This window comes from Sparus aurata, chromosome 8, assembly GCF_900880675.1.
Source record: "Sparus aurata chromosome 8, fSpaAur1.1, whole genome shotgun sequence".
NCBI lineage: Eukaryota > Metazoa > Chordata > Actinopteri > Spariformes > Sparidae > Sparus > Sparus aurata.
Genome location: NC_044194.1, coordinates 17,204,190 through 17,230,587, shown reverse-complemented (window position 1 = coordinate 17,230,587; position 26,398 = coordinate 17,204,190). Strand labels below are relative to the sequence as shown.

General features: G+C 43.7%; 1 protein-coding gene across 2 annotated transcripts in view; it reads left to right on the top strand.

The window, feature by feature from the left end:
* Positions 1–26,398, top strand: part of plxnb2b (plexin b2b) — a 138,543-nt gene that overhangs the window by 63,244 nt on the left and 48,901 nt on the right. For both annotated transcript variants that reach the window (XM_030426330.1, XM_030426331.1), the window contains exons 3-5: positions 22,830–23,938; positions 24,984–25,172; positions 25,311–25,436. In XM_030426330.1, coding sequence (XP_030282190.1) covers positions 22,832–23,938; positions 24,984–25,172; positions 25,311–25,436 — 1,422 coding nt within the window. In that variant the 5' untranslated portion in view covers positions 22,830–22,831. The remainder of the gene's footprint in view (positions 1–22,829; positions 23,939–24,983; positions 25,173–25,310; positions 25,437–26,398) is intronic.

Sequence of the window (26,398 nt, the reverse complement as noted above, 5' to 3'; positions counted from 1 at the left end):
CTTTTGATTTTGGTCTAATTGGGTGCACGTTAGCCTCTGGTACAGCAGATACAACTAATTAGGCTCTTGTGCGTGTAATTAAAACGATGTACCATGGCCAAGCTTCCAGCAGGGTATGTGTTTAACAAAAGCAATTAAGAAATTTATCACCTGGAAAGATCCTTTATCCATTTTTATCTCAACATCAGTCCCGACTCTGTTTGCCTTTCAAGACAAAGGCAAGTCTGTCCTCTGCCACCGTGTTGTGCGTCTCAAACGGACTCGGTTGTGGCACTGGAGCTGTGGAGAATAAGGTTTGATCCTGCGAGGCTGGCACTTATCAGGAGTGTTGTGATACGGAGGGCTCAGTAACCTCCTTGGAGGTTCCTCTCCCTTTTCCCTCGCTCTCTTTATATTCTCCGCTCCTCCCTTCTTCCCACCCTCTCCATTAAGCCCCGTATTAAAGATTCATATGGCACCTACAGTGTATTCAGCATACACTGCGCCCCCTCCTGCTGCTCTCCTCTTCCTCCTTGTTCATTCTGCCCTCTACCTTCTCCCCTCACCCATTACCCACTCTCTCCCCCCCCCCCCCCCCCCCCATATCAGTGAATTCCCACTAATAAGGATACTTAGAGTAAATCCTCCCAACTCTTCTTTCCACAGCGGATTAACGTTCTCACCCTTGGCGAAGAGAACAATCGGCTGAGAGGGGCAAAACAAAAGGCCTCCTTGTTGCTGATGTGCTGTTTTGGATCCTGGAGCTTGTTTTCTGTCTTTCTCACTATCACTCTCTTTTCCTTCTTTCCTCTGGCTGCGACAGACGGTTACTCATCCTCTCTGTCTCCCTTACCTCTTAACCCCCCCCCCCATCTTGCACGTTTTCTCGCCGCCCTGAGCTCTCATTTCTCATTACCAGATACGCAATCCGTGCACATATGCCCTTCTGTCCACTTATGGATTTGTTTTCCATTAATAAATTCCTAAGTCTGGCTGAAACTAATGCCGTCCTTCAGACCAAACTCAATCTTAACAACTGATACTAGTAATTTCTGCTGAAGTAGATACAAGTTCCCCGAGGGCAAAATATCTCTTCCCCATCACTTTCCCTGTGCATTCCCCTCAATAAAAACCAATAAGAGTGACAACAAAGTTCATAGAAATGATAAATAGAGTTGATGCGGGCGTTTATCCCTCCTCTGTCTTAACTCACTCCATCACATGTTGAAATGAGGCAGCTCACACTAGCCCCACCGGAGTCTTCTCGCAATTAGGCAAGTGCCAGAAAAACACATTAATCTAGCTATTATATCTAGCCTTGTTAATTTATAGTTGGGTTGGAGAAGCTCACTCATTAATTGGCTGTGTTGGATGACACACAGCGAAATTACATTTGCATAGATCATTTTTAAATTGCCGCCCAACATCCAGCTGGGAGCAATGCTGAGAATAAACCCTTTGGTTTTAAGTGTTTGCTTATTTGACAGCAGTTTAGTGACGAGAGAGAGAGAGCGGGGCACAGAGAGGAAAAGGTGTCTGAGAGGAGTCGGTGCGAGCTGCAGGGCGTTTTAAAGCCACGCTTTAGGGTGGCCATCTAGCCCACGTCTCCATACAAGCGAAAAAATTGGCTGTACTCAGCAGACCAGGACGGAGATAGCAAGAGGTGGGGGGCAGAGTGGGCACCCGTGCAGGAGGAGAGAGACGGCAGGGCAGGAGGGGAGAGTCAATTCCAAAAAGACTCTTGAGTTTCATTCCAAAAATTGAATCGTCAATTTCCATTCAGCCGACCACTCCGCAGGATTGGAAATGAATGAGTGTCAAGGCGCTGGTTGTCCTGGAAATAGGGGTTAGCCCTGGAGTGAAATTCAACAGCGACAGTGTGGGTGGGCCGGGAGGGAGGAGTGGATAAGTGGTAGAGGGGAACGAAAGGTGGACTGGAATCAAAAGTGAAATTGAACACAGGGCCTGACCTTGGCGTGCTCCATTTTGCGATGGCCCGGGCGATAATTCCTCTGGCTCGAGCCGCGCAGACTTGCAGCTTTGGTGTGACCGAGTCCGAGAGAAGGGACGGCTGTAATTATCAGCAGAAGGCTCCGGAGATAGAGACTGAAATGTAGGCTTCGCTGGCAGACATCAGCACTATCTCTTCACTCAAACTTTAACGCTTGTGATGGCCGGTGCATTTTTGGCGTGCACGACGGCGTCTGCGTCTTTTTACAGGAGGGATACTGTGTGCGTCTGTGATCTCCCCCCCCACCTCCCCGCCAACATAAACTCATACTTTGATGTTTGGGCCCCCTCCGCCCGACCACATCTGAAGTCTGGATGTGACAGAATGTCAGCACACTCACCTGACATGAAAGACACAGTGGCACCTTTAGAGACGAGGTGCAGATGCTATCGCTGACACGCCTCAGCTACGCCACACGACCGGCCCTCTTAATGCCACCCTGCTGCTTATCAGGCCATCTGCAACCAGATTAAAGCAGCTTATTTTTAGGCGGTGGGGGGCTAATTCCCTCTGACCTTTGTGTGTCTGCATTTTGATGAGAAAATGGTGATTACACAAGGACTGAGCAATTAATAAAAAAGCTAAATAAAAAATAAAATATGATCTTGGCCATTTATCAGGTGAGGACAGAATCACATTCTCAGAATCGTACCTCACTGATGGTGGATCCTTTCGATGCAGGAAAATACATTTTCAGCTACATTTACTTATACTACTTAAATTAAGGAAGTGTTGTAGAATGCCTCATTTCATAATGTTTTATATAGCGAATATTATTGGATTATTATAACTGATTTATTAGCATTTCACTGTTTCAAAAAATCAATCACAGCGACTGTTTTATTTCTTCTGGTGTTGGCCATTTTACTTTGGCCCATTCTTTCTGCAACTGGGTCTTAAAAGCCCAATTTCCTTACACCAAGCGAGTGTTTAAAACCTGTTGTACAAACCTGTCAAAAGAACTGACTTCATCTTGAAAAAAGAAAGTGAAATTATTTAGAAAATTATTTGAAATTGAACATGATTTTTGAACAAAAGTGAGGAATTAAAAGGTTAGGACTCAATTATTGCCTAAAATGACTCGATGTGAAAAAGATTTCTGCAGGGAACAAATGCAGCGCAATTTGAATTGATGTGGAGGAAGTATTCAGATTTTGATTCACAAGAAAACGTAATAAAGTAGTAAATATCCCCCTTAACTGTCATACTATTATATATTTATATCTTTACATATCATTGCTCGTGAATAAGAGTTGCCGTAAATGTTGACGTTGTGCTAGCTAACTGTTCGCTTCGGAGGTAACAATCCCCTCCCTCGTCTGTATGTCACCGCATGGGGGAGCCTGCTCTCTGCACGTTCACGAGCAGACAGGACCGCTGCATCGTGGAGTTCTCTGTCCTGATTGGATAAAGTGGGCAGGGATGCCAGAAAGCGTGTTTTCTGTTTTCAACTGCAAAACAGACCAAAACCATCTAAAACAGTGACGACTGTTGGAATACATTGCTGTTTAACACTTCTTTTATTAATAATATATCACTTACAACAGCTTTGATTTAAAAACGGGATATACTGTTGCTGTCACTTGGGTTGGATTTCATTCTTACTTGCTGGAAAGATGTTCTTTTCATAAAACTGGGTCGCGTATGCTGTCGAAAGATGCAAATGTATTTTAAATTGGTGCTACTTGACCGGAGGAAACAGAGAAAATGGGCTTTTGCTTCAAAGGTAGAAAACCTACAACGACCAGCATGCCCAATGCTGCACCGGCCCGATCAAAGCTCCCACTGGAGTCTGATACACTGCAAGTCGGGTGGTACTTAGCTTTGAGTCAGTTGTTTTGAAATAAGTTCGATTTTGTTGATTTTGAGTTTGTCGAACCACCGCTCTCTCTTCCTCTCTCGATCTGACTTTTGTGTAGTTGAAATTACAGCCGTAGAAATTAGCTCTTTATATCTTTATCATTCATTTTCATCCACCAACATCATTGTGATGACACAAATCTGATTGAGAATTGGCTAAGGTTCCCTTAGAGGACAGGAACTAATGACTATTTTTCATTCTCGTTTTAGTTGCTGATTAATTTCTCCATGAATCAATTTAATGTTTTGTTTGGAAAAACTCTAGAAAACAGTGAGAAATGGCCATAACAATTACCCAGTTCCCAAAGTGACAAGTTCATAATTCTTGTTCAAACCTCCAAATTATAAATAATGCATTAAAATTATTGAGCTGAAAAAAAAGCAAATCCTGACATTTCCCTCTAAATAGTAAACAGGTAGAAGTATAAAGCACCATGACATGAAATGTTTTGATGTACTTGTACTTTACTCAAGTGACTGTACTCAGTTACATTCACCCTGTGCCATCGCTCACCACTTAGGGTTTTGATACTGAGCTGGGGGAATGATATCCTTCAGCCTCTAAGCGTTGCACAGGTAGCTTTAATGTGTGCGTGTGTGTTTGTGTGTGTGCGACTGTGTGAAATGGCTCCAGCCTTTTGAGCATTTCACTAATACGTAGAGTCCATTTTTCCAGGATTACAGGTGGTGGTGGTGTGTGTGTGTGTGTGTGTGTGTGTGTGTGGGGGGGGGGGGGGGGGGGGGGGCGCTCTACGTGCTACTCATGCCAATAGTCATCCATCAACAATCACTGCAGCTCCAGCTCCTTATAGCAGCCTCCTGGGGAACAGAGCAATCATGGCCGAGAAAAGGCTGTAGTATGGACGGGATTTGGGGACTCTTTGTGATGTTTTTTTATTTTCCATCACTGTTCGTTGTGCTCACAGTGGTTGTGTGCGCTCATGCAATGAAGTATATGAGCTCAAAAGTCAATCGGCATTAAAGGTCCCATATTGAATAGAAAGTGAGATTTCCCTGTCTTTTTTATTATAAAGCAGGTCGAGGTGTTAGTTGTGCGCATTTCTTTGTGGATTGAGCGTTTTGATACTTTTATTAGTATTTTTTATTTGACATTTATTCTAGTGTTCGGAAAGTGCTTTCAGATGAGCTGCTGGGATTTCTGTAAGGTTGTGATGTTGCAAATATTCAGTCACCGACCTTAGTCATGTCCCCAGCACAGCCATGTTTGCAATAACACTGGGAGAGCTCATGCAGAAACACTGTGATCGGTGCCTGCTCAGGACTGTCGGAGCTGGCCAATCAGAGCCAACTGGGATTTCCGAGAGAGGTGCTTTAAAGGAGACCTATTTTGCTTGTTTTCAGGTTCCTAATTTTATTTGGGTTACTGCTTGAATAGGTCTTCATGCTTTAATGCTCAAAAAACACTATATTACCCCTCTGTCTGAAGCAGTCTGTATAGACAGCCTGCTTACAACAAGAGAGCAACTGTGATAAACCAAATCTTACATGGCAAACTAGCTCCAAGGCAGAAATTATGCAAATATACGACTCTGTGATGTCACAAAGTCATCTAATTTAAGGCGAGACTACTGACGAGACGTTTCAGGAGGACTGTTTTCTGTGGGAGAGAGGAGCTTCAGCTGACTCTTTTTTTTTTTTCAAGATTCTTCTACATACACAAGAACATAAAACGCTGAAGGACAGGAAAAAACACAATAGGTCTTCTTTAAAGGGACAGGTTGTAAGACAGAGTGTGAATGAAGGTGTTGGAGTAATGGACAGAGTGAGAAAAATCATGTGTTTTACTGAACAGTAAAGCATCCTAGCGTCTTCTTCTAGACACCCAAAAGAAGTAATAGGACGCTTCAAGTGAGCATAGTATGAACCAAGTATTTTGATAATTGATAAATCATTTAATTCCTCTCAAATGGTGTGATTTTGGCTAGCCTCTCTGTAGTACATCATTGAATATTTAATCTTTTTAGGTTTTTTGTATTGTTGGCTGAAGTGATTTCACGATGTTAGCTTGGCCTTGTAGTGCAAGAGCTTGTAGTGTGTTTTCCCCCTGATTCTTCACATTTCACAGCGCAAACAATGAATTGATTGATTGAGAAAACAATCTGCAGATTAAGCTATCATGAAAATGCTAATGAGATGAAGCCCTGCGATATTTTGTATAGGTGTACGAAGACCATGATGTGGTGTGTTGATACAGCTCAAGGTTATCTCCTCAAATTGCTTGTGATGTTAGACCGACAATTCAAAAGCACAAAAGTCGCAATGATGGAGCAGAAAGTAAAATAGAAAACTGTCAAATTGGGGAGGTTGGAAATAGCATTTCTGTTTTTCTGTCTGGGTTATTTTCTAATCAAGAAACGTTGTACAGTCTGTGCGGCGTATGACACCTTCCATCTTTAGACCCATGACTCAGATGAGGAAAAAGTTTAATAGTTTAAGCTCTCGCTGACACAGCTCCACTTTCTCGTTCCCCTTTCCTCTCAGACTCATATACATAATAACACATTCCTCCCCTCACACTTATGCACACAAACACCCCCTCTACCTGTCAGACAGCCCGAACGCTCTGGTTGTAGCAGGGAAACCACGTGGGAGCGGAGGAGAGCCTGGCAGCCTGAGTGGCAGTGGCGCTGATCATCTCTACGATTTCAAACTTAATTAACCTGGGCGTCGCGCCACACGTCCTCCGGCCCGTCAACGGTGAGTGCCGGTTCACTATCTCCTCTGAGATCTGTGGCGATGACAGGAGGAGAAAGACGAGGAAAAGGGGCGAGACGAGACAGATGGTAACTTGTGGCTCCAGCATCACGCAACTTAACCTACAATAAAAGGATAATTCCAGATTTTGGTCACAATTTCGGTCTTATTTTCATAGTTTGGGCCATCATTTTCTATCGGTTATGACAGCATTGTTCTCGCCAAAGTAACTGCTGAGATCTTGAAAGATGGAGACATGTATCATGAAAAGGAAAGCCACCAAAACCACTTTACTTCTTGGAGGTAAAAGTTGGCACTGCATCTGTTTGTAATAATCCCTTATTGCACAGAAAAATAACTGTCGATCTGTACCCTGTAAAAGGTTTTTACAAGAGACTTCAGGTAATGATTTTACTATTTTCTGTCAGAACATCGACAGGCTAACCTTGGATCATTTAAACCTCTCTGATTGTCTGATGGTTGAGCTTCTTGCCTCATTGAACTGACGTTTAAAACTGCAGCTAATGATTATTTTCCGCATCAGTAGATCTGCTAATTATTAATGATTAATTGTTTGGTCTTTATAGTATCCCAAAAAAATCTTCATTACAGCCCAAGGTGACATGCTCAAATGGCTTGTTTTGCCTGGCAGGCAGGCCAAAATCCGAAGATAGTCAGCTCTACTTAAGAGGCTTAAGAAGCTGAAAGTAATTAATCTTTGGCTTTTTTTGCTTTAAACAAAAAACAAGTAATCGATTATCAGAATAGTTGCAGTTTAATTTCCTGTTAATCAGATTAATCGTTTGAGCTGCGGTGATGTCGGAGCTTTCCCGCACACCGACAATTAACCTGGTTGGTGCTTTTATTATTGACTGGAGTAAATGAAAAGTCGTAATGATCTCTAATCATCCCTCAAAACTCAAACCCAATTCAGTCTGTGTGCATCTATCTCGCGTCTACCCATGTACAAGCTCTCTGGGTGTAATTTAAAAAGAGCCCATGGACATAATTTGGCTGTTAACTAACCCTCAGCAGTTGGCAGCTCAACAAAACCTCAAACAAAACCTCAGTTGCCCCCCCCCCCTTGCTTGCTCGTTCCCTGGAGGCCTGACTCAGACTGTCTGCCTCTCTGTCCGTCTGAGCTTTGAGAACGCGGAAGTGCAGACTCAACCATCTCGGCTGCATGAGGGGGAAGTTTGTGTACCCACAAGGGCCAGCGCTGTATTCCCACAACCAACCGCGGGTTTAAAAATACCTCCACTTTGCTTTTTTCTCATGCAAAGAGGGCAGAGAACCAAGACAGAAGATTGATCTTTGACAGCACTCTCTTTCTCTTTGACTTTTTTCCGTCTTTGGCGTTTTCTTGCTGCCTAATGTTAAAAAAATAAAAATCCCTCTCCTTTTCTCAAGTTTCTCTCGTTCTTCTCCTTCCCCTCTTCCGTCCTGCTGTCTGTCTGGCCATCTCATTTAAGTCGGTGACATTTGATGTGAAGTGGCGCGGGCCCGAGAGCTCACAGCCACTGACTCATAAAAACACACATGCGCACGGAGGACTCGATGTGGAGGGAAAGGTCAGGTCTACTCTCTGAGGGCCTAATCACCCACTCTCATTGAGTGGCTCGCTCACTCAGTCACAGTTGATTGAGTGTGGTTGTGTGTGTGTGTGTGTGTGTGTGTGTGTGTGAGAGAGATGTGATCATGGGTGTGACTTCATTGGTGTATGTAGGCGAGCGGGCGAGTGCGAGAGGGATAAATTGCGCTTCGAGAGCGCCCGGTTTGTGTGCGAAAAGTGTGTTTATCAGAAAATGTGCATTGCTGACTTGTGAACGTACGATTAGCAGATGACCGCTTTGGGTCAGGTGATGCACACACACACACGTACAAAATGTGCATGCAAACACACACGCGCAATCCTCTTGCCCGAACATGTGGTGTAATCAGCGGCCTTATCAGGGGAACTGTGGGGCTGTAACAGGCTCATTAACTTCTCCCTGAGCCTTTTTTTAGAGAGGGAATTGGCCAAGATGAGTGGGCCACACTTCTCTCTACCCCCTCTTAATACAGTATATTCTCCACTCAGTTTTGTGCGGTAAGTGATTGCGCACGTGTGTGTTCGTGTATGCGTGACGTTCCTCAGACCTCCTCCTCCTCCCTCATGTTTCTTTTCTGATTCCCTCATTAGCGAACCTTCGACGCCGCCCATCGTAGCTTAGTTTAGAGGAGCCGCCAGCAGAGCAGGGCAGCAGGGATTAAGTATTAAAGAGCCTCAGCTGCTCTGGGGCTCCTGTAGCTCAGCATTCGGCCACCGAGGCCTGATAATGGTGTTTGTTTAGCCATTAGTCAGGCCCTGCTTAACAGCTCTCTCCCCTCCGGCTGCAGAAACACTGATAGATGATGGATGAAGATTGTAAGGGCCAGCGGATGGAGGGATGAGTGTTGTGGAGTGGTTTCAATAGCATCAAGAACATTTGGTGGAAGTGTGTGAAGCTAAGGGTAAGCAGCGGAAGGTAGTCCAGGCAAATTTTTCATGAATAATTGTGAGAGAGGCAGAGAAGTTCGAAGGTGCTCTTCTATTATGAGCTGAGGGTTTTGTGTGGAGGCATACACACGTTTTATCAGAGTCTCCCCTTCCTGTGATTAGTTCTCGTCGTCCGACTAATTAAAAAGTAGCCCAGTCTATTTCCTCCTGCACGGCCAGCGGAAAGCACAGCTTCTCGCTGAAAGCTATTTAATTTTATGAGGTATTTTTTGCAGCTAATTTAGCCATTACCTTATAAGCTCCAAACGTGACCTTTCTCCTTATGCTGAGGAAAGCGGGCTAATCTTTCGGCCATTACCTGATAGCTGTTAGTCATTACCAAGAGCTGGAATCTTTCTGGTACTCAGTCGACGCTCATATCCCCACCATTACAACGCTCAGTCACCATCCAGACTCTGACTCATCTTGACAAGTGACAGGCACCTGCCAGCGCGCACAAAGGACCCATTGAGACTCAGTCAGTAACATGTGTGTGATTTCCCCCCCCCCCCCGTTCCTGTCACTCTGTCTCTCGATCATGTCTCATACCTTTGTCGCTCGGAGATTTCATCTCTCACAGCTTGTGCTTTCTTCATACTCTTTCCCTACCTGATTTGAAAAGATAGTTCAACATTTTTGTGGGAGTTTTAATTGATTTCTTTTCATGAGTCTCATGAAATGATGTGTGTTGAAAGTTGAAAAAAATACTCCTACCAACCAACACATGTGAAGTTTTTTTTTTTTACGTATGAACAAAACGAAATGTAAAACTCACTGGAACTACTTCTTGGCGAACAACAGATGTGTGCAGCTTCCCACTGTCTTGTTGTCACAGTATAAGCATTTACATTTCAGTAACCAGGTTACATTGTGCTTCCACCAGTAAGCTGATTCTTCAGTCATGTAAATGAGAAACCTGTGGTAGGGGGTTGAAGAGACCTGATTTCCCCGGCTAGGTGTCTCCTGGCGAACACAGATTTCTGGAAACCAGGTTTTTTTTTAACTATACACTTGCAGGATGAGGACTTGAGGTAACAAGTGATGAGCGGTGAGTGAGCAGGTGGATGAAAGGAGAGATAATTACAGAGAGCGTTGCATCCTTGTATTTGAAATTATTCTGAAACTAACACGGTCTCTCTCCTAGAAGTCTAAAGAAGTCTGTTTCATCTGCACAACATTTAACTACTGGTTAAATTCGAGCACTTTCACCTGTGGGGAGAAGCTTGGCTCTGTCTGGCAACGTCCTCTGTCACTGCAGTTGAATTACAGGCATAATATGCAGAAGTTGTAGGATACTGTTTGTAAATAACTCATCAAATACCGACAATTTGGGTTGGCAAGCCACCAACCTGAAGTGGCGGTATTTGACGACCTGGTGATGAGAGTCTAGAGTCAACTAGAATCACTCAGAAATGGCCCAAACACAGCAAAATAATAGTTTGAGGGCTGGGTTTTCTGTGGATAGAGACACTGGCACACACTTGTAGTGGGTCATAAGTGATGCTTGAGAAGGATTATCTATGTATGAGTCTATACCAGGACTAGTCAACTACTACAGGAAGGGATGCACCTTTTTCATTTTCGAAGCAGGTTGTCAATTTGTTTCTAAAATCAAATGAACATAGCTGGCGTTACATTGAAGAATTTTGTTGTAGGTCCAAAAGCTTACACCAAACAGGGAGAAGATTAAAGGTGAATTTGTTGAACACGACCAACAATAGACAGAAAGAGATGGTGAGCTCCGACTCAGGCAGGTGGCTCCGCGGGAGGAGATGGAGGAAACTCCCAGTTGTGCAGGTTGTGTGCTCAGGGAGTGCAGAGTGGCCGAGGAGCTGATCCAGAAGTTGTTTAGTCACTGGGGAGAAACGGGCAAAGTTAGATTGTAGGTGAAAACTAACTGGAAAACACTGTGTAGACCATGTACCAACTAGAGCAGGCGATAACAATGTGGCAGCGTGCAGAGAGGAGACCAGGGTATAAGAGGAGGGGCCGATTATTTCAATGCACTGCAGGTGAAAGCCACGGGGGAATAAAAGTGGCAACACAGAGGAGACACAAGGAGCAACAGACACAGGAAACACAGACAAACCAACAAAAAATTAATGATAAACAAGGTCTTGGTACACAAGGGCTAATTGAGTGATGACGCACAGGTGTACGCAGAAAATGGATGGGGAAAAAGACAATGACAGGAGGTGGACAGTAAAGCATGACACATGAGAGGAGAGAAACAACAAAACAAAGCAGGAAAAGACTACAACATAAAACCCAAACCATGACAGTTAGCCTACTAAGAAAATGATCCAATGGACGCAATTGGCCCACGGGCCACCAGTTGAATAGTTCTGGCCCATGCACCAAAGGCTTCCAAATGAAGCACACTGATAAGAAAGAAATCTGATTACTGGCCTGCTGCATATGAACAGTAACCAGGTTATTACAGTGCATGTAGACGCGCTCCCTGATTACCAGCAATGTAACCTGATTTCTCGGAGTAAAGTGGTTTCTTTTGAGTGCATGTAGTGAGGTCCACAAGAGAAGGATGCTCCCCTCACATGTAAGCGCTTGCACACCAGTCAGGTTTGTTCCCATGTACAGAGACAAGACCTGTACTCGCAGACTGACTCTGGCAACTTGACGTTTTAACCAAATATTCTGCCTCATGAAGTACATGACAGATGGATAAACAAATTGTAAACTCATCAAGCAAATCGTCTGTTTTTCATTTCCATTTCTCTATTTGATAGAAAATATGATATATGTAAAGTGTGTGGATTGAGGAGAAGACTGAGCAGGCCGAGCCATCAACAAGTGGGTGCCCAAGCCACACAATCTGCTCTCCACCACGATGACCTGGAAGAGGGCAGGCCACATGAGGCAATAAGCAGTGAAACAGAAAAGATCAGTGTGAAGAGGCATCAAATTTTACAGAAATACAGATGTGAGGAGGTAGTAGAACAGAGGAGAGCATTGATCCAGCGGAGCCCAGGGTATGACGATACATATGCATCAATATGTGAGGCAGCAGGAGCCAGGAGAGGTAGATGGTTCCAAGAGGTTCCTGGTCCAACAGGAGGAGGAGGAGGAGGAGGAGGAGGAGGCTATAGAGAGTGAGACACAAGCTGATTAAACAAACCACATAAAAAGATTTAGTGACTGAGCTTTGGAGTTGTTGTTACCTGTCTTTTTTCACACTGGACAGGAACAGACTGGCTGTTTCTCTCTGCTTCAAGTGTTTATGTCAATCTAAACACGTACTGACTCCACCTCTGCATTGAGCACGCACGCACACGCACGCACACACACGCACGCACACGCACACACACACACAACTATTATCAATCTACTCATCTCGCTCTTGGAGAGAAAAAGCAAATAAGCCTACGTTAACTGTTCCTTCGAGACGGGAGTTGCTCTAAACACATGCTGGTTACATCTCTGCGTCCTCTGTGAGTTCACGTGTGGATTCCCATAAGAGGGCCGACGTACAAACAGTCGTCATAAGATCAGTATTCTCCTTGAAAACCAAACTAAAGCCGGGCGCGGAGACTAAACCACATTACAAGATACCTTCATGGCTCATTGGCGTTTATGCTGGTGAAGTGAAATCATTATAGCCAATAAGGTGTGTAATGGATTCCTTCCCAGCAGTCAGTCTGCCTGCCTGACTTCTTAATTGTGGCTGCATTTGTGTTGGAACGTGAGTGCGCGCCGTATGTAAGTGGAGGGTGAGTGTGCGTCAGGAGCAGGGGATCGCCTCAGGGTGCTGTACGGATTAGAGATCTTGCCCTCCAACCGGGGAATGTTTAAATCTCTCTATATATAAGTGAGCAAGCAAACCAGCCTGATGATGTGCCCTTGAGCAACATAATGAATCATTAACTGTTCTTAAAAAAACAGAGTCTGGGGGCGCCGTTTAGCTCAGTGGGTAGAGCGCGCGCCCCATGTGCCGAGGCTCTGCAGCGGACCCGGGTTTGACTCCCGGCCTGGGTCCCTTTGCTGCGTGTCACTCCCCCTCTCTCTCTCCCTGTTTCCTGTCATATCTTCAGCTGTTCGATCAATAAAGCTATAAAAGGCCAAAAAAGTATTTAAAAAAAAAAAACAGAGTCTGAACTCAGGAGACAGGAGAGGAGATTCCTTTTGCACCCATCAATCAACGTGTCACAAAGAGATTAGTTTCCAAAGCGGTTAGTCAGTTTAGCGATTGGTTGATGGACAGAAAATTAATCGGAAACAAATGATTTCATTCATTCATCGAGACAAAAATGCCAAAAATGTGCTTGTTACAGTTTGTCAAACATGAAATGGAGCTGCTAACTGTAGCTTTGGTTAGCTAGTTAGCTCAGTTAGCAGTGTAGCTAGCAGCCCAGACTGGGAGCTACAAGCGCCAGGGAGTTTTGGTGTACATCACTAGAACAAGAGCTTTGGACCAGGATGGGCCAGGGTTAGCTGGTTGGCATCCTAACTTCAGTATTATTATTATGATTATAGAATTTATTTATGTTTTCAATTCAAATTCTTACATATTGCACCTATAAATATCGGTTTAATTATTGTCAATGAAACAAAGAAGTCCTCCTTGTAGAAGAATAACTTCACTGTTTAAACTAATTTAGACCTTCATTACACTATCTATGAAAAAGCACACATAAATCATGCACATTTATAAAACAACCTTTTCTACAACCTTTCATTCAAGCAAAAAGATTTTTGTTTTTAAAAAAATAACTGCTTCAAAGGCCCTTTTTATCCTGCTGTGCCCCTTCCCACGCAATCAGGAGACATTTTTGGTACTTAGCCAAACAAAAACATTATTTTTGTGACATAGAATCTAATGGAAATTAGAAAAGCAGTAAACTGTAAAAGAAACCATCATGTTGCTGTGATGCCCTCCTAATTGGCCATTTCTGGTCCATTTTCCTCCAGAATCTCCTCAGACATGTCATGCAGAGTTGACTGTGGCTTGTATGTTTGTGCCCTCCTGCTTTCTCACTAACCTGCATCTCATGTCCATCTCATTTCCAAGAAACAGCGGCCCACGTTTCAAAATGCTGCTGCCACAAATTTAACCGAGTGTCACATAATAAATGTGACATGGAGACCTAATGTTAGTGCACTGAACAGCAACACACTTCTTTTCATTTCCTCTCCTCGCATATCACAAACAACAACAACAACTCTTGCCCTACGGCAACTCTGAGGGGACAAGCCACTTAATTGTGCTCTCTGGTGGGAGCCTTTTAAATCACGATGTTACGATCGTCAGGGATTTGTAGTCGATGGCTGTCGGCCATCTGTGATGGACGATGGCATCGTTCATCGGCCCAACCCTATTAGACACAACAGATAAACATGGACCAGTGCCAATTGATGACACTCAATGAGGCTAATACTAGCCAATAGTGATGAATTGGTACATCCTAAATTAAGAGCATCTCTCTAATGATTATCGATTAATACAATACATTTCTTATATATCAATCTATGTTAATTGATAATGAAAATAAACTCTACTTCCAGCCCCAGTTGTGGATCTGTGCCGCATTTTATCATATGCAGTTACAGTGTTGGATCTCAGATGCGTATCTGCGAGCGAGTCGAGTTGATTAGTGAGCTTGTGTATGCATGCCTGCCCCCTACAACTGTTTGTGTGTATTAGCAGCCGTCTGGATGTGGTGGCGGTGGCGGCAGGGCCATTGGCTCCTGAAAGTAGCTCTTCTCCGCCAGGCCAGGCTGTTTAATCAGGTTCCCCACATCCGCCAGCTGTGTCCACACAGCAAACAGCCACTCTGTCTCGCTGGAGAGCTGCAACATCCAGCTGGGGGTGGGAGAGGCCAGTTAGCATTGGGAGATCAGCCCAAGCTGCCGCTGCCCGGACACAGAGAGGTTGCATTTGTGTGTTTTGTTTGAGAGACAAACAGAGATTGAGAGATTACAAGGGACACTGAGGTCGGCTGCCGAGAAAGGTAGAAGGCGGAAAAAAAAACGTGTCTGTGTGTGTGTGTTTATCCCCTGCACTCATGGACGTTTTTTAAAATGTGTATTCTGTGTGTTTGTGTGATCGTACTTTTGCATTCTCGCTGCTCAAGTGTCCAGCTGGCAGAGGGGAGATAACAGGAGCCTTGAAAATGGTGACGGAACGGTAAACAGCCACACAAACAGCCTATCAGTCCTAATGAGGAAAAATGCTGTGCCTAAAAGGATGGTGGGGGCGGGTAAGGCTCGCACCCCTGACTGATGGTCATACATCAAAACGGACAAACATACACAAGAGGGCGACACATGTAGACACACAAGAGGAATACAAGCACACAGGCGTTAGAACTGGGACACACACACACACACACACACACAATCTAGGTGTGATTCACTCACTGCTTGGGTCACGGGCCAACTTTAAAGGTGTTAGCATATTTAGGCCAGAGCAGCTGGATCCCAGTGAAATGGACCAGGCCCATCAATCCCCTCGCCTGTGCCTGGTGCCCTGAATACAATGGCTGGGCTGGCTGCTTTGGTGAGCGTGGTTCTCCCAGTCAGTCAAATTGAAATAAATGAACTGCCAACCCTGACGGCAGGGTAATTGTTCATATGGAAATTGGATTGCCGTCGTCACACCAGCCTCCCATTGCAACTCGTGGAACAATCTCACTGCGGGGAGGGGACGAGAGCGCTTGCATGTCAAAAAAGAAATAGCGAGATGAGAGACATGCGGAGAAAGAGAGAGTTCTCCACACTCTCCCACTTCATGTTTCATCCCTAACAATGCCGCTTGTTCTGCCTATCCTTTTCCTCGATGGCGGCGGCGGGAAAATAAAGGATAAGGATCCGCCCCTTATTTCCGTCTACCTTGTATGGCGTCTAACCCATGTTGTCATCTTGCCATGTACACACTTTATCAGGCCTTTTCACACCACTACAGACATGGAGAAATTTGCTTCAGAGTGTTAACCCCTCATTCACCTCTTCTCCTCCCCGAGGCCTCTGGGGACATGCTAGTAATTTAATAGATGTTCACTTTTATCAGCGTACAACACTGAAAGCTGCTTCAACGTGGCGACACCCCCCCACCCCCACCCACATCAATGTCAGAACCCAGCGTCCGTCAAAGCCGGCTCTCCGGTAAAGAAAGTGCTGAATATGAATGATCACGGTATGGGGTGATATCCTATTATGTTTTCAGGGTAGGGTGTCTGTTTTTTTTATTTATTATATCTGTTTCCTCTCGGTATCTGTTTTAATGAGTGAGAGGGGCACTCACGCTGATTCAAAACCTGCCAGGTCAGCAGTTGCGGAAGTGTTTGTGTGTGTGTGTGTGTGTGTGTGTGTTTTTCTTTTTCTTTTCCCCCTCTCTCCTTCCTGATCCGTTGCTCCCTCACACAGACACACTCGCGCAACTTCCTCCTGTTGTGTGTTGTCCTATAAAAGTGGGATGCGGCGAGGGGGTTGGTCGAGAGGCGTGCGTGCTGCCATGCTGGGTTTTGGTGCCCCTGTGTCAAAGCAACACAGCGTGGCAGTCTGAAGAGAAGAGTGTCTCTGTGTGGCCGGAGTAGGATTACCTTGTCAGCACTTCGAGCTGCGCTGGTGCACGTATTGGTATGTGCACTTGTATCTCTAAGCCTCCTGGTTTGTGTGTACACCTGCCATTTTTCAATTATCTTTCATTCTCCAGAAGCTGGGAGATTCTTTTCCTGTCCAGACATGTTCTGACCTGTAGAGGGAGGGTTTAGAGAGATGGCACTGTAGTCGGCAAAAAGAGGCGTGTATGCGTGTGTGTGATGACTAGCAACAGGGAGACGCACCTTCATGTCCTATTTTCAAGTCTGTGCTTGTCGCACCTCAGCAGCTTTTCCTCTTTTCCTTCCAAATGTAGAAATAAATGGCAGGTAGAAACCATGAATCACTTGGCTGAATGAAATGTTGACCATGTAGTTTATTGGTTAAGCTGTTCATAACGTTGTGACATTTTGAGCTGATTCTTCAGTGTGTTGCTGTTATTCAGTGTAATAGTCTACAAAATAAGGTCAATACAAGTGTTATGCAACTTCTTAATATATCAGAAACATTTCAACATGTTAGACTTTGTCAGGTACAGAAAGATTAAATCTTAAGAGTAACAAAGGAACAACCGGAGAGGTGCCTGGTGTCTAGTGGCACCAGATGACGACAAGGAGGAAGTCCATAGAAACTGTCCTGACTGGCAGGTTAACAGAAGTTGAATTGGGCAAGAAGATAGTATTATGTCATTATCATGTTTGAGATTATGTATGATATGACTCAAGTGTTGTCTAGTCCTTGTTTTAAAGGCTGAATTATAGAAAAATTACTCATACTTGAACATGTCAGACTGTTGTATTTGTTCTTATTGTTGCCCTACAATATTTTTGCCATAACAATATCAGGTAATTTGGTAAGAAATATCTATTTCATATATATTGCCCAGCCTTTTAATATCCTGCTGGTAAATAACATTACTAATACTAAGAGAGCCCATCATAATTTTTTCATGCAATTTAAATAGGAGAGTACATAAACACCGAACAATGGACGTCACTTCTACGAAACTCTTTGTTTTGTGTCTGTGTTCATTAAACTGGCCCCTGAACCTATCGTTTCCTCCGGTGTTCCTCACTTTTAGCAGTCAGGGCTGTATTATACAATAAGGACAAACACTAGAGAACTGAATTTCATTAACAAATAATTGATTAAACATTTCCAGGTTAAAAGCTCAAGAGCAACCTATTCGCTCCAGAGTCCATCTCATCATTATCGTTTATGCATATCGCTGAACTGTGCCGCTTTTTCTGAGGATGTTACATAAGCGTTCATTATGATTATTCTCTGTTTAACCTCTCCAGTCGTTTTAACGGCATTAAAACGCTACACTCAGTAAAACAGAAGTGTGCAGAGGAATGAGAGATTTCTAAATTGAAGTCGACAATCGGGCACTTTTTAATTCATCATTTGTGTCTTTCACGGGATCACATTTTTCAGATTTGCCAGCTTCATTAGCACACGATGTGTTTCATTATTATTTATCTCAGGCCATTGGAGGCCTCATTAGCTGGAGGCTGATGCAGCACGCAGCCTCTAAAATTAGCTGCTTTTTATTTATTCACAATAGCCACGTGTTGGATGGTATGCCCGGTTGCCATGTTCTCTCACAGCGGCTTACAGACACGTTGAGCGAGAGAGGGAGAGAGAAAAGAGAGGTGGGCTGGTCTGCGGAGAAATGGGCCTCATTCCACCTGTGTCACCCCCACCAGACGTCTGCCTCTCTTCAGCTCTTTGAAGCCTCTTTAATTCCAGCGTTTAGGATTAAGCCCATGAAAAAAGGATGAAAAGTGATAGAGCAACAGAAGGAGACATCCTGGGAGAGAACGGGCGCCTTTGAAAATGTGTTGAGAATTTTTCGTTTGCACTGACCCACAATGCAGCATCTGAGGGGAAACTTCTTTTTTTTCTGGTTGGGGGCTGGCTCTATAGGATTTGCATGAATAGGAGAAGGACCCTTTGAAGCCGTGGATGTAAGTGGAACTGGAGTTTTTCGAAAACCCTAATTGAGCGCCCCGAGACATTGTCCTTGCATTGTACGTTACAGGCCGAGAAAGTTGCTTTGTCACAGTGTCTGTGATTGGAAGTCAAAGGAGTAGAGAAATTTTCTGTCACAGAGACCATTGACATAATCCACCTTTTGTCGAGTCTCTCTGTGCGGTCTGTATCATGGCCGGGTGAATTGATTAAAATATGGATAATACAGTTTTTTAGATTCAGAGAGGCAGTGCTGATTCAGTTACTGTCCGTATTTACAGTCGCCCCCAATATTTAGACTGTACGGTCCTTCCTCGTTTGGTCCAAAAACAGAATAAAAACATTAAGCCAAACATCTGTTGTTTAATTTCTGACATGTGCTGCTATAGCTTCCGTGTGTGTTTAAGGGAATGCCTGCTGAAGATATAAATTAGTGATATTCCTGGCAGGTGTTTCCTCAATCAGAATGCACATTAAAGGTTATGTGGCAGGGTAAAGTACCCGAACCTGTCTCGTCTAAACTGTTTAACCATCAACAGGCTGTCAAGTAGCAGCTGGTTGTGAGCACAAACAGAGTCAAGCTGCTAAGGTCTAGGAAATGTAATAAAATGGCTGCAAATTGAGAAGTAACGCTAATAAAATCTGCATTTATATACTGTAGCCCTGCTTGACAAGCTTCCGGGCTCCCATTTCATTGCCCCTCTCCAGGTTTTACTCCTGTATTTCCCTCGAATTACGACAGATTCTCTCACCCTCATAGCCCATTTCTCTACTGTACTTTCCGTCTCATGCTCCAGAGAAATGGGGAGGAGAAAGAACTAAGATTCAGACGTCCTGGAAGGAATAATTCGTTTCTCACCAAGCGATTTTAAAGGACAGGAGCATGCGTTTTTGTCAAATCTGCAAAGTCAATTTTTTCTGTCGATCCCAGGGGTTGCACCGTTGTCAATCACCATCAAGAGGCTGACAAACACGGGGCACAGGGACTCCCTAAGGTGCAGGGGCAAAAAAAATGAATGGATGCAGAGTATTGGTTATACCATTGATTCGTGCAAGTTCAGTAAAGTGTACTACTTGTTATTTCACCAGAATGCACAAAGTCTCTGAAACTCCACTGTGTTTGACTGTGGCACTTTGCAGAAACAAAAGTTAACAAAATGAGTGAAAAATGGGAAAACAGAGACAGGGAGGTTTTTGTTATTTTTTAAAGAAACCCTAGAGAAAAAAAAAAGCTAAATAAAGATCGAGGAAGGTGGTGGACGGCAATAAATAAGATACAGGTCAGCGCCCTTCAGTGCACCTTGGCATAATCAAGGCGTGCATTGATTTTTCTGTGTTTTCTTGTCTGATTTTGTTTTGTTTGTTCGGTTTCTTCTTTTTGATCCGGCACCTGTAGACGTTTTTTGGATGAGCCTGTTTTCTGCCATCTGCATTCTGCCGTCGACGTTGTTGCCAAAAGGCTGCCCTGCCTTAAGTCTGGCTATGTGAGGCTCACTTTAACAGCGCAAACTTTATTACACCGAGACTGCCTCACAGAGGTGTTCATTTATTTCTGTGATCATTTTTAAGGCCATTTTTCTGTCTCTCCATGAACATTTTTGCAATTTGCCACCACTCTTTGTCAGTGCAGCTCGACTGTGTTTTGTTTTTGTTGTCAACGTTTTGAGGCTGCTAGACGTTTTGCAGTTTATGCAGTTCTTGCAATGCTCCTTTTGAACGATCCAACATAAAAGTGAGCGCCTTTTAAAGCTGACACATGCTGGTAATTGTCATTCAACTTAGCCAGTGGATCTGCCTTTTGTAACTGCAGTTTTGTCACTTTGGAGATGCAGTTGTTGTTCCTATGATGTTCCTTTTATTTTGTCCACCCTTGCAGTATGCATCTAAACTCAACATTTATTCTTGTCTCCTCCTCTCAGTTAAATCTTGACGAAGAGCTGACTACCCTTCCCCTTTAATTAAAGCTGTAAAACCAACCGCACGCCTTTCTGTCCTGAATAAGCACAGACAGAGATTTTATTGCACCATTTCAATTTTAATTGAAATATTTAGGGCTATGAATTGAAAAGGGCAAGATACATTTACGCAGTTAAATTGGTTGGGGGGGTGGACTGAGGCAGTAAATGCGAAGAAAAATAAAATCATCAAATCAAGTGTTGGATACTTAAATGCAAATGGGAGTTGCCAGCGAAATTAACAGGTCCCCCCCTGGGCAAATGTCTAATCAGTGGTCTCCCCACTTAGTCCAACGAGGGAAGGCAAGTTAACGTAATAACACACAGCTTTCCTCGAAGTTTCATCAGGGGTTTTCAATTTGACAAATGCGCCTGTGGACTTGACTGACAAAGCGGAATGAGAGAGGGAGGATGCTATTGAGAACGTACAAGCTCGAAACCACATGCAAACATCGACGCACATTTTCTGTGTGGGCAACAGCGGCTTCAAAGCCACCTGCAGTTCCATATTTACCACAGTCTGGGCAAACAGCAGTGAGCAAGGACTCCGCAGGCACCTGCTGTTAGCCAGGACATGATGCCGTCTGTATTTTACGGGAAGATTGTGTGATCATGTTTCCTGAGACAAAACGGTGCACTTCCTGTGAGCATTGTGCTCAGAGGTGTTGTTGAAGGGGGAAAAAAGGGAAAAAAAGCAAAAGTGCAAATGGAGTTGGAACGGATCCAAGCGTTTTAAATAGGATTTTATTGTGTTATGTTTGAGATCTAGCTCTCGGCCTTAATCTGTCTTTACCCCCACACAGAGCAGTTTTATTTTTTCACCAGCGATCATCTCTGATATTAAGTCAATTAAATTGAAAATAGCACACCCTTTATGGAACTGGAGCAGGAAGTTGAGTCATACGCAAACAGCTACTCTACACACTGTTCGCTTCAGGCCGTTTTTTTTTTTTAGTTTTATCCCAATAACCTAAATCTTAATCTTGATTTGTGTCATGTTTAGTACTCTTGAAGCATCAGTACATCCAAATTACAAAAAGGAAAAACATATTTTCTCACTTACCACTGTTGGATTGCCGCCTTGAAGATTTTTTTTTTCCGCCAAGTTTAAAGCTGTTCTGTTTCTCAGATTTCTGCTTCAGAGATGGAGATGAATTGTATTTGTGGAGCTTAAACAATTAAAAGATTACATTTAAAGACTCCGACACTGACCCAGTCATAAACAATGGCAGTTAGTTGTTTACGTAACTACTCTTTACCAAAGAAATAGTCTGTGTTCACAGAGAGAATGGAGAATGCTTTTTATTCAGAACTGAAAAATCCTCTTCTTCTTCTCCTCGGAAAAAATTTAACTGTGTTGCAGGACACAGACCTTCGTTGGGTTATTTTTGAAATAACCTTATAAAGGTCTGCATTAGAATCTTTTTTCCCAGTTGCATGAGAAGAGGACAGTGTGCGGGAGTATTTTAGTCTGATTTTATCAGTGCTTGGCCTTTTCCTACGCAACTGTCGATCCACAGGTGCCTGAACTTTTAATGAAAGAGAGGTTGTTGTATCATTTTTTAATTGTAAAGCTTTAAAGGGGCTCTGTGGAACTTCTTTGCCGGAAGCTGGTCGTTAGTTTATGTGAGTGGACTCCGTTCCTAAACTAACATCAGCTATTATTATTATTTTACTAAGATCAAGTAATCGACATGGCTAGATTCAACTAGCACTAGAGGTAACTGAGAAAACATGTTTGTTTGCTATAAATTTAGCAACCATTTTAAAAGAATAATTCAACATTGTTGGTAAAAACACTTACATGAGAATATAAATATGAAGCTGGAGCTAGGACATGGTTTGCTTAGCTTGGCAGAAAGACTGGAAACAGAAAAGCAGGAAGTCCGCCTCTGTCCAGATGTTAAAAACATCAACCTCTAAAGCTAGTAACTAATTATCATCACTGATCAACACATCTCGTTTGTTTAACCCCTGCAAAAACCACAGTGAAAAAAGTGCTGCGCTATTCTCATGTAACTTGGCTAGAAAGCGAAAGGTTATTTCCCCAAATGGCAAACTGTTTACTTCAACCCTTGTAATTGGGCCGTCTCACTGCAGCCTTGTTCACCTGACCATCAGATTGCCTGCGTGAGTGTGTGTTAATGTTAACCACACGCCCATTCTACTCTGCAGTCACGTGTTGCGGGTGGTTAGTGTTCATTTACGGGTGCATTTAACTGCATTAATAATGAAACGCCTCTCTCTTTCTTGTTCTCTCCAGAGATGGCGAGCTGGGTCTCCCTCCTCCTCTTTCTCTTCTGCAAGTCTGTCGTACGAGCCCAGGAGGAGTTCACCTCCGAGACCCCCATTAACAATGTGGTCCAGGACACCCAGACTGGCCGCATCTACCTGGGGGCGGTCAACAGCATCTACCAGCTGGGGCCGTCGCTCCAGAAACAGGCTCGTGCCGAGACAGGTCCAAAAGAGGACTCCCGGACCTGTACACCTCCGGCCTCTGCATGCCAGGACACGAAGCCCATGCCCAACCTCAACAAGCTTCTGCTGGTCCATCCATCCAATGGTACCCTCATAGTCTGCGGCAGCCGCTACCGGGGCATCTGCTCCCTCCTCAACCTGACCAACGTAGAACAGCAGATATATTACCTTGATACTAAAGGAGAGAGGACTTACGTGGCAAGCATAGAGGATAATGTGAACGTGGTGGGCGTCATGTCCACCTACAAAAATGAGGAAGACACTTTCAGTGTGTTTGTTGTTGGGAAGGGCTACGGAAGCGCGGACAGCACAAAACTCATCAGCACACGAATCCTTCAGGACTACGGCGATTGGGTCGTGTTTGAGAGTATCATTGAGGCATCGACGGTGCAGACGACGCCATTTGCTCCCAAGTACCTGCATGACTTCCGCCTTGCCTTCAAAGAGGGAGATTTTATTTATTTCCTCTTTTCGCGAACACTCGATGGTACGGATAATAAGAACCTGACTTTTGTGTCTCGTCTTTGCGAAAACGACCCCCATTACTATTCCCACACAGAGCTCCAGTTAAACTGCGGCCCAAATAATCGATACAACAAAGTCCAAGCTGCGTATGTGGCTTCTCCAGGGAAAGAGCTTGCAAGGGTCCTTTCTGGATCATCAAGTATGCATGGGAAGGTCATGTCCTGGGACAAAGTTCTGTTCATGGTGGCGAGTCCGGACGAAGACGACAACGACTCGGCTCTCTGCATGTACCCACTCAACATCATCAATGAGCAGTTGGTGGATATCATCAGCGCCTGCTACAGTGACTCGGGCAAGATTTCCGGGTTTCCTGCTGTGGACATCCCATACTCGTCTAAAACAGACGAATTCTGCACATCGAAAATTTCAGTAAGCGCTTCTGTGTAGAAATGTGTTTGAGATAAATGAGTTGGTTATGTTTTGAAGAATTCCCTTGGCAGTAATCAATAATGCATAGATGTGTCACTGTTTACTTTATTGTGTCAGTGTTTACTTTGTTCCGCAGATCCTTTGTGTTGTTCTGTCTGAAGCTCTCATTCTGCCTCACACGTTTTCCCTCCTCCCACGTCTCTTTACCCAATTCCCTCAACTCATCCAGAATAATACCATGTAGCAGCAGGGGGCAAACACTGGCTCATGGGCCAAATCAGGCCCTGTAGTAAAACAATTTGGCCCTGTGATGAAAGCGGAGATTTTTCCATTTCATGGCATGCATCAATACCTCAACATCATTTTTCACAAATCTGCCACAGATAACAATGTAAAGACTTATCTCTTGTAAATTCTAAGTATGACTTGGTAGGAGGTGGAACCATCCGTCATTCAAAAGAAAATTAATATCCAACTGTTTTGTTAAGCGATTAATCCTTTCAGTCATTTTTCAAACAAATGTTGAACATTTGCTGGTCCCAGCTTCGTTTTAGGTTTTGGACTGTTGGTTGGACGGACATAGCAATGTGAAGATTTAACCTTAGAGTGTTTTTCACAATGTTTAGACATTTTAAAAACTAAAATACGAACCTGTGAATGAGATTCTGTTTTAATTATTTAATTAATTATTTAATGATTGTATTTATGTTTTAGATACTCTTTTTAAAGCAGAAATAGACAACTTTTATTTTTGTACAGCCGTTAGACTGTCCAATCAGTATCTACCTCAGATCAATAAGTAAAAGCAAAAAGCTTTTCTATTGCCAGTATAAATAAATAACATTACAAAACAAAATTTTAAAGGTATTTAGACCTTTCCACTACACCTGTATTACAGCAACCTTGGATGTTGATCTGTGGTGACTCCTGCTGTAAAGCTTATTGAGTAGAGGGCGTTTGATTCACACATATTCCCTGTTGTATTCACTGCTGTATAACATTGACACTGTGTCACCATTCTTTTGTTCGTCCTTTTCTTTTACAGAAGGATACGTTGGAACTATACAAGTGTGGTGCAGACTTTCTGCCTTCCCCTCTGGCCAGCAAGCCGAGATTTGCCTTAAAGGCAGATGCTATGTGGACCACGCAAGGCCTTCTTACCGCTGTAGCCGTCGCCGTGGAGAATGATCACACCGTCGCCTTCTTGGGGAACAGCCAGGGGGAAGTCTTAAAGGTGGAGTTGTCCTCATATCTGTTGCTTTTCTATACTTGACTCCTTTTTCATCTCCTTTGAATATGTGGGAAGCTGTGAGGCGGGGGTTAGAGTTAAGACCTCATGTCTGACAGAGTTACCATTTTGTTTTCTCTCCAGGTGCACCTTACCGCTATGCCAAATATGTACAGCAAGATTCCCGGCGCCACCATCGGAGAGAAGGTCAACAAGAACCTGTTCCTTGACCTGAGTCAAAGCCACATCTACATCACCACAGAGAAAAAGGTGTGTATGTCAGAACCCTTTTGTGACATAACATTGATAACAGAGGGCGTTCAGGCATGGAACTGCATGTAGGCGACCTGCGCAGAGTTCAGAGCCCCAGTCACTGCAGTCAGGTCAAACAGAAGTAGACATGAAACCAAGAAAAGATGCTTTGGGTCACAGAACATGCATGAAGTCCCATTCTTTCGACTGCTGCAGAAAATGGGATGTCCTTCACAGAGAAATCCATATTTATAGAAAAGGCATATTACGTGAATCTGTGCAAACCTGCAAAAAAAAACCCACAGATCTCAATGTTGCCATTTCCAATTCTCGTTATTGATTGCAACTTGAAAATATCCACAACACAAGGAAGTTTACTTCCCGTGTTCTGACACACTTGGAAATATTTTAAAATGATGAGTGCTCTCGAGTGCTACAGCATCCAGAGAGTTAATACATGTAAATGACTATTAATTGTTACATAGTGCCCCATTTTATTCTGATTGAAGATTGAGTTAATTTTCTGCTGAATTGCTGTCCCAGAAAGATTTAATGATAGGAAAAGACCAATAACAATGTATATAATAGCGTGTGAGTAACTAAACTAAGGAATTAATTATTCTAGTTATCTTCATTCAGATCCATTTCCAAGTCTCTTTTTCATGCAGATTTGGACTTTTCAATAGTGTCTGTGGCACAGGAGCGCAGCATTTCACAGCACTTAGAGAGAAAGTGGTTACATTTTCTATCTTTCACAAAGAGTTCCTCCATTGCTCTATTGCTTGATTTAAGAAATATGTATTATTATAGCCTGATTGTATCAAGGAACAATTACAGACATGGGAAGCACACATGAGAGACCATGTGCTATGACAGGACCGGTTTTACTTCTACTCTGCACACTTGAAACAAACCAAGAAACATTTGTGGCCATGCTTAAAAATGCTATTTTGCTGAGTGTCTCCCCTCAGGTGCACTTT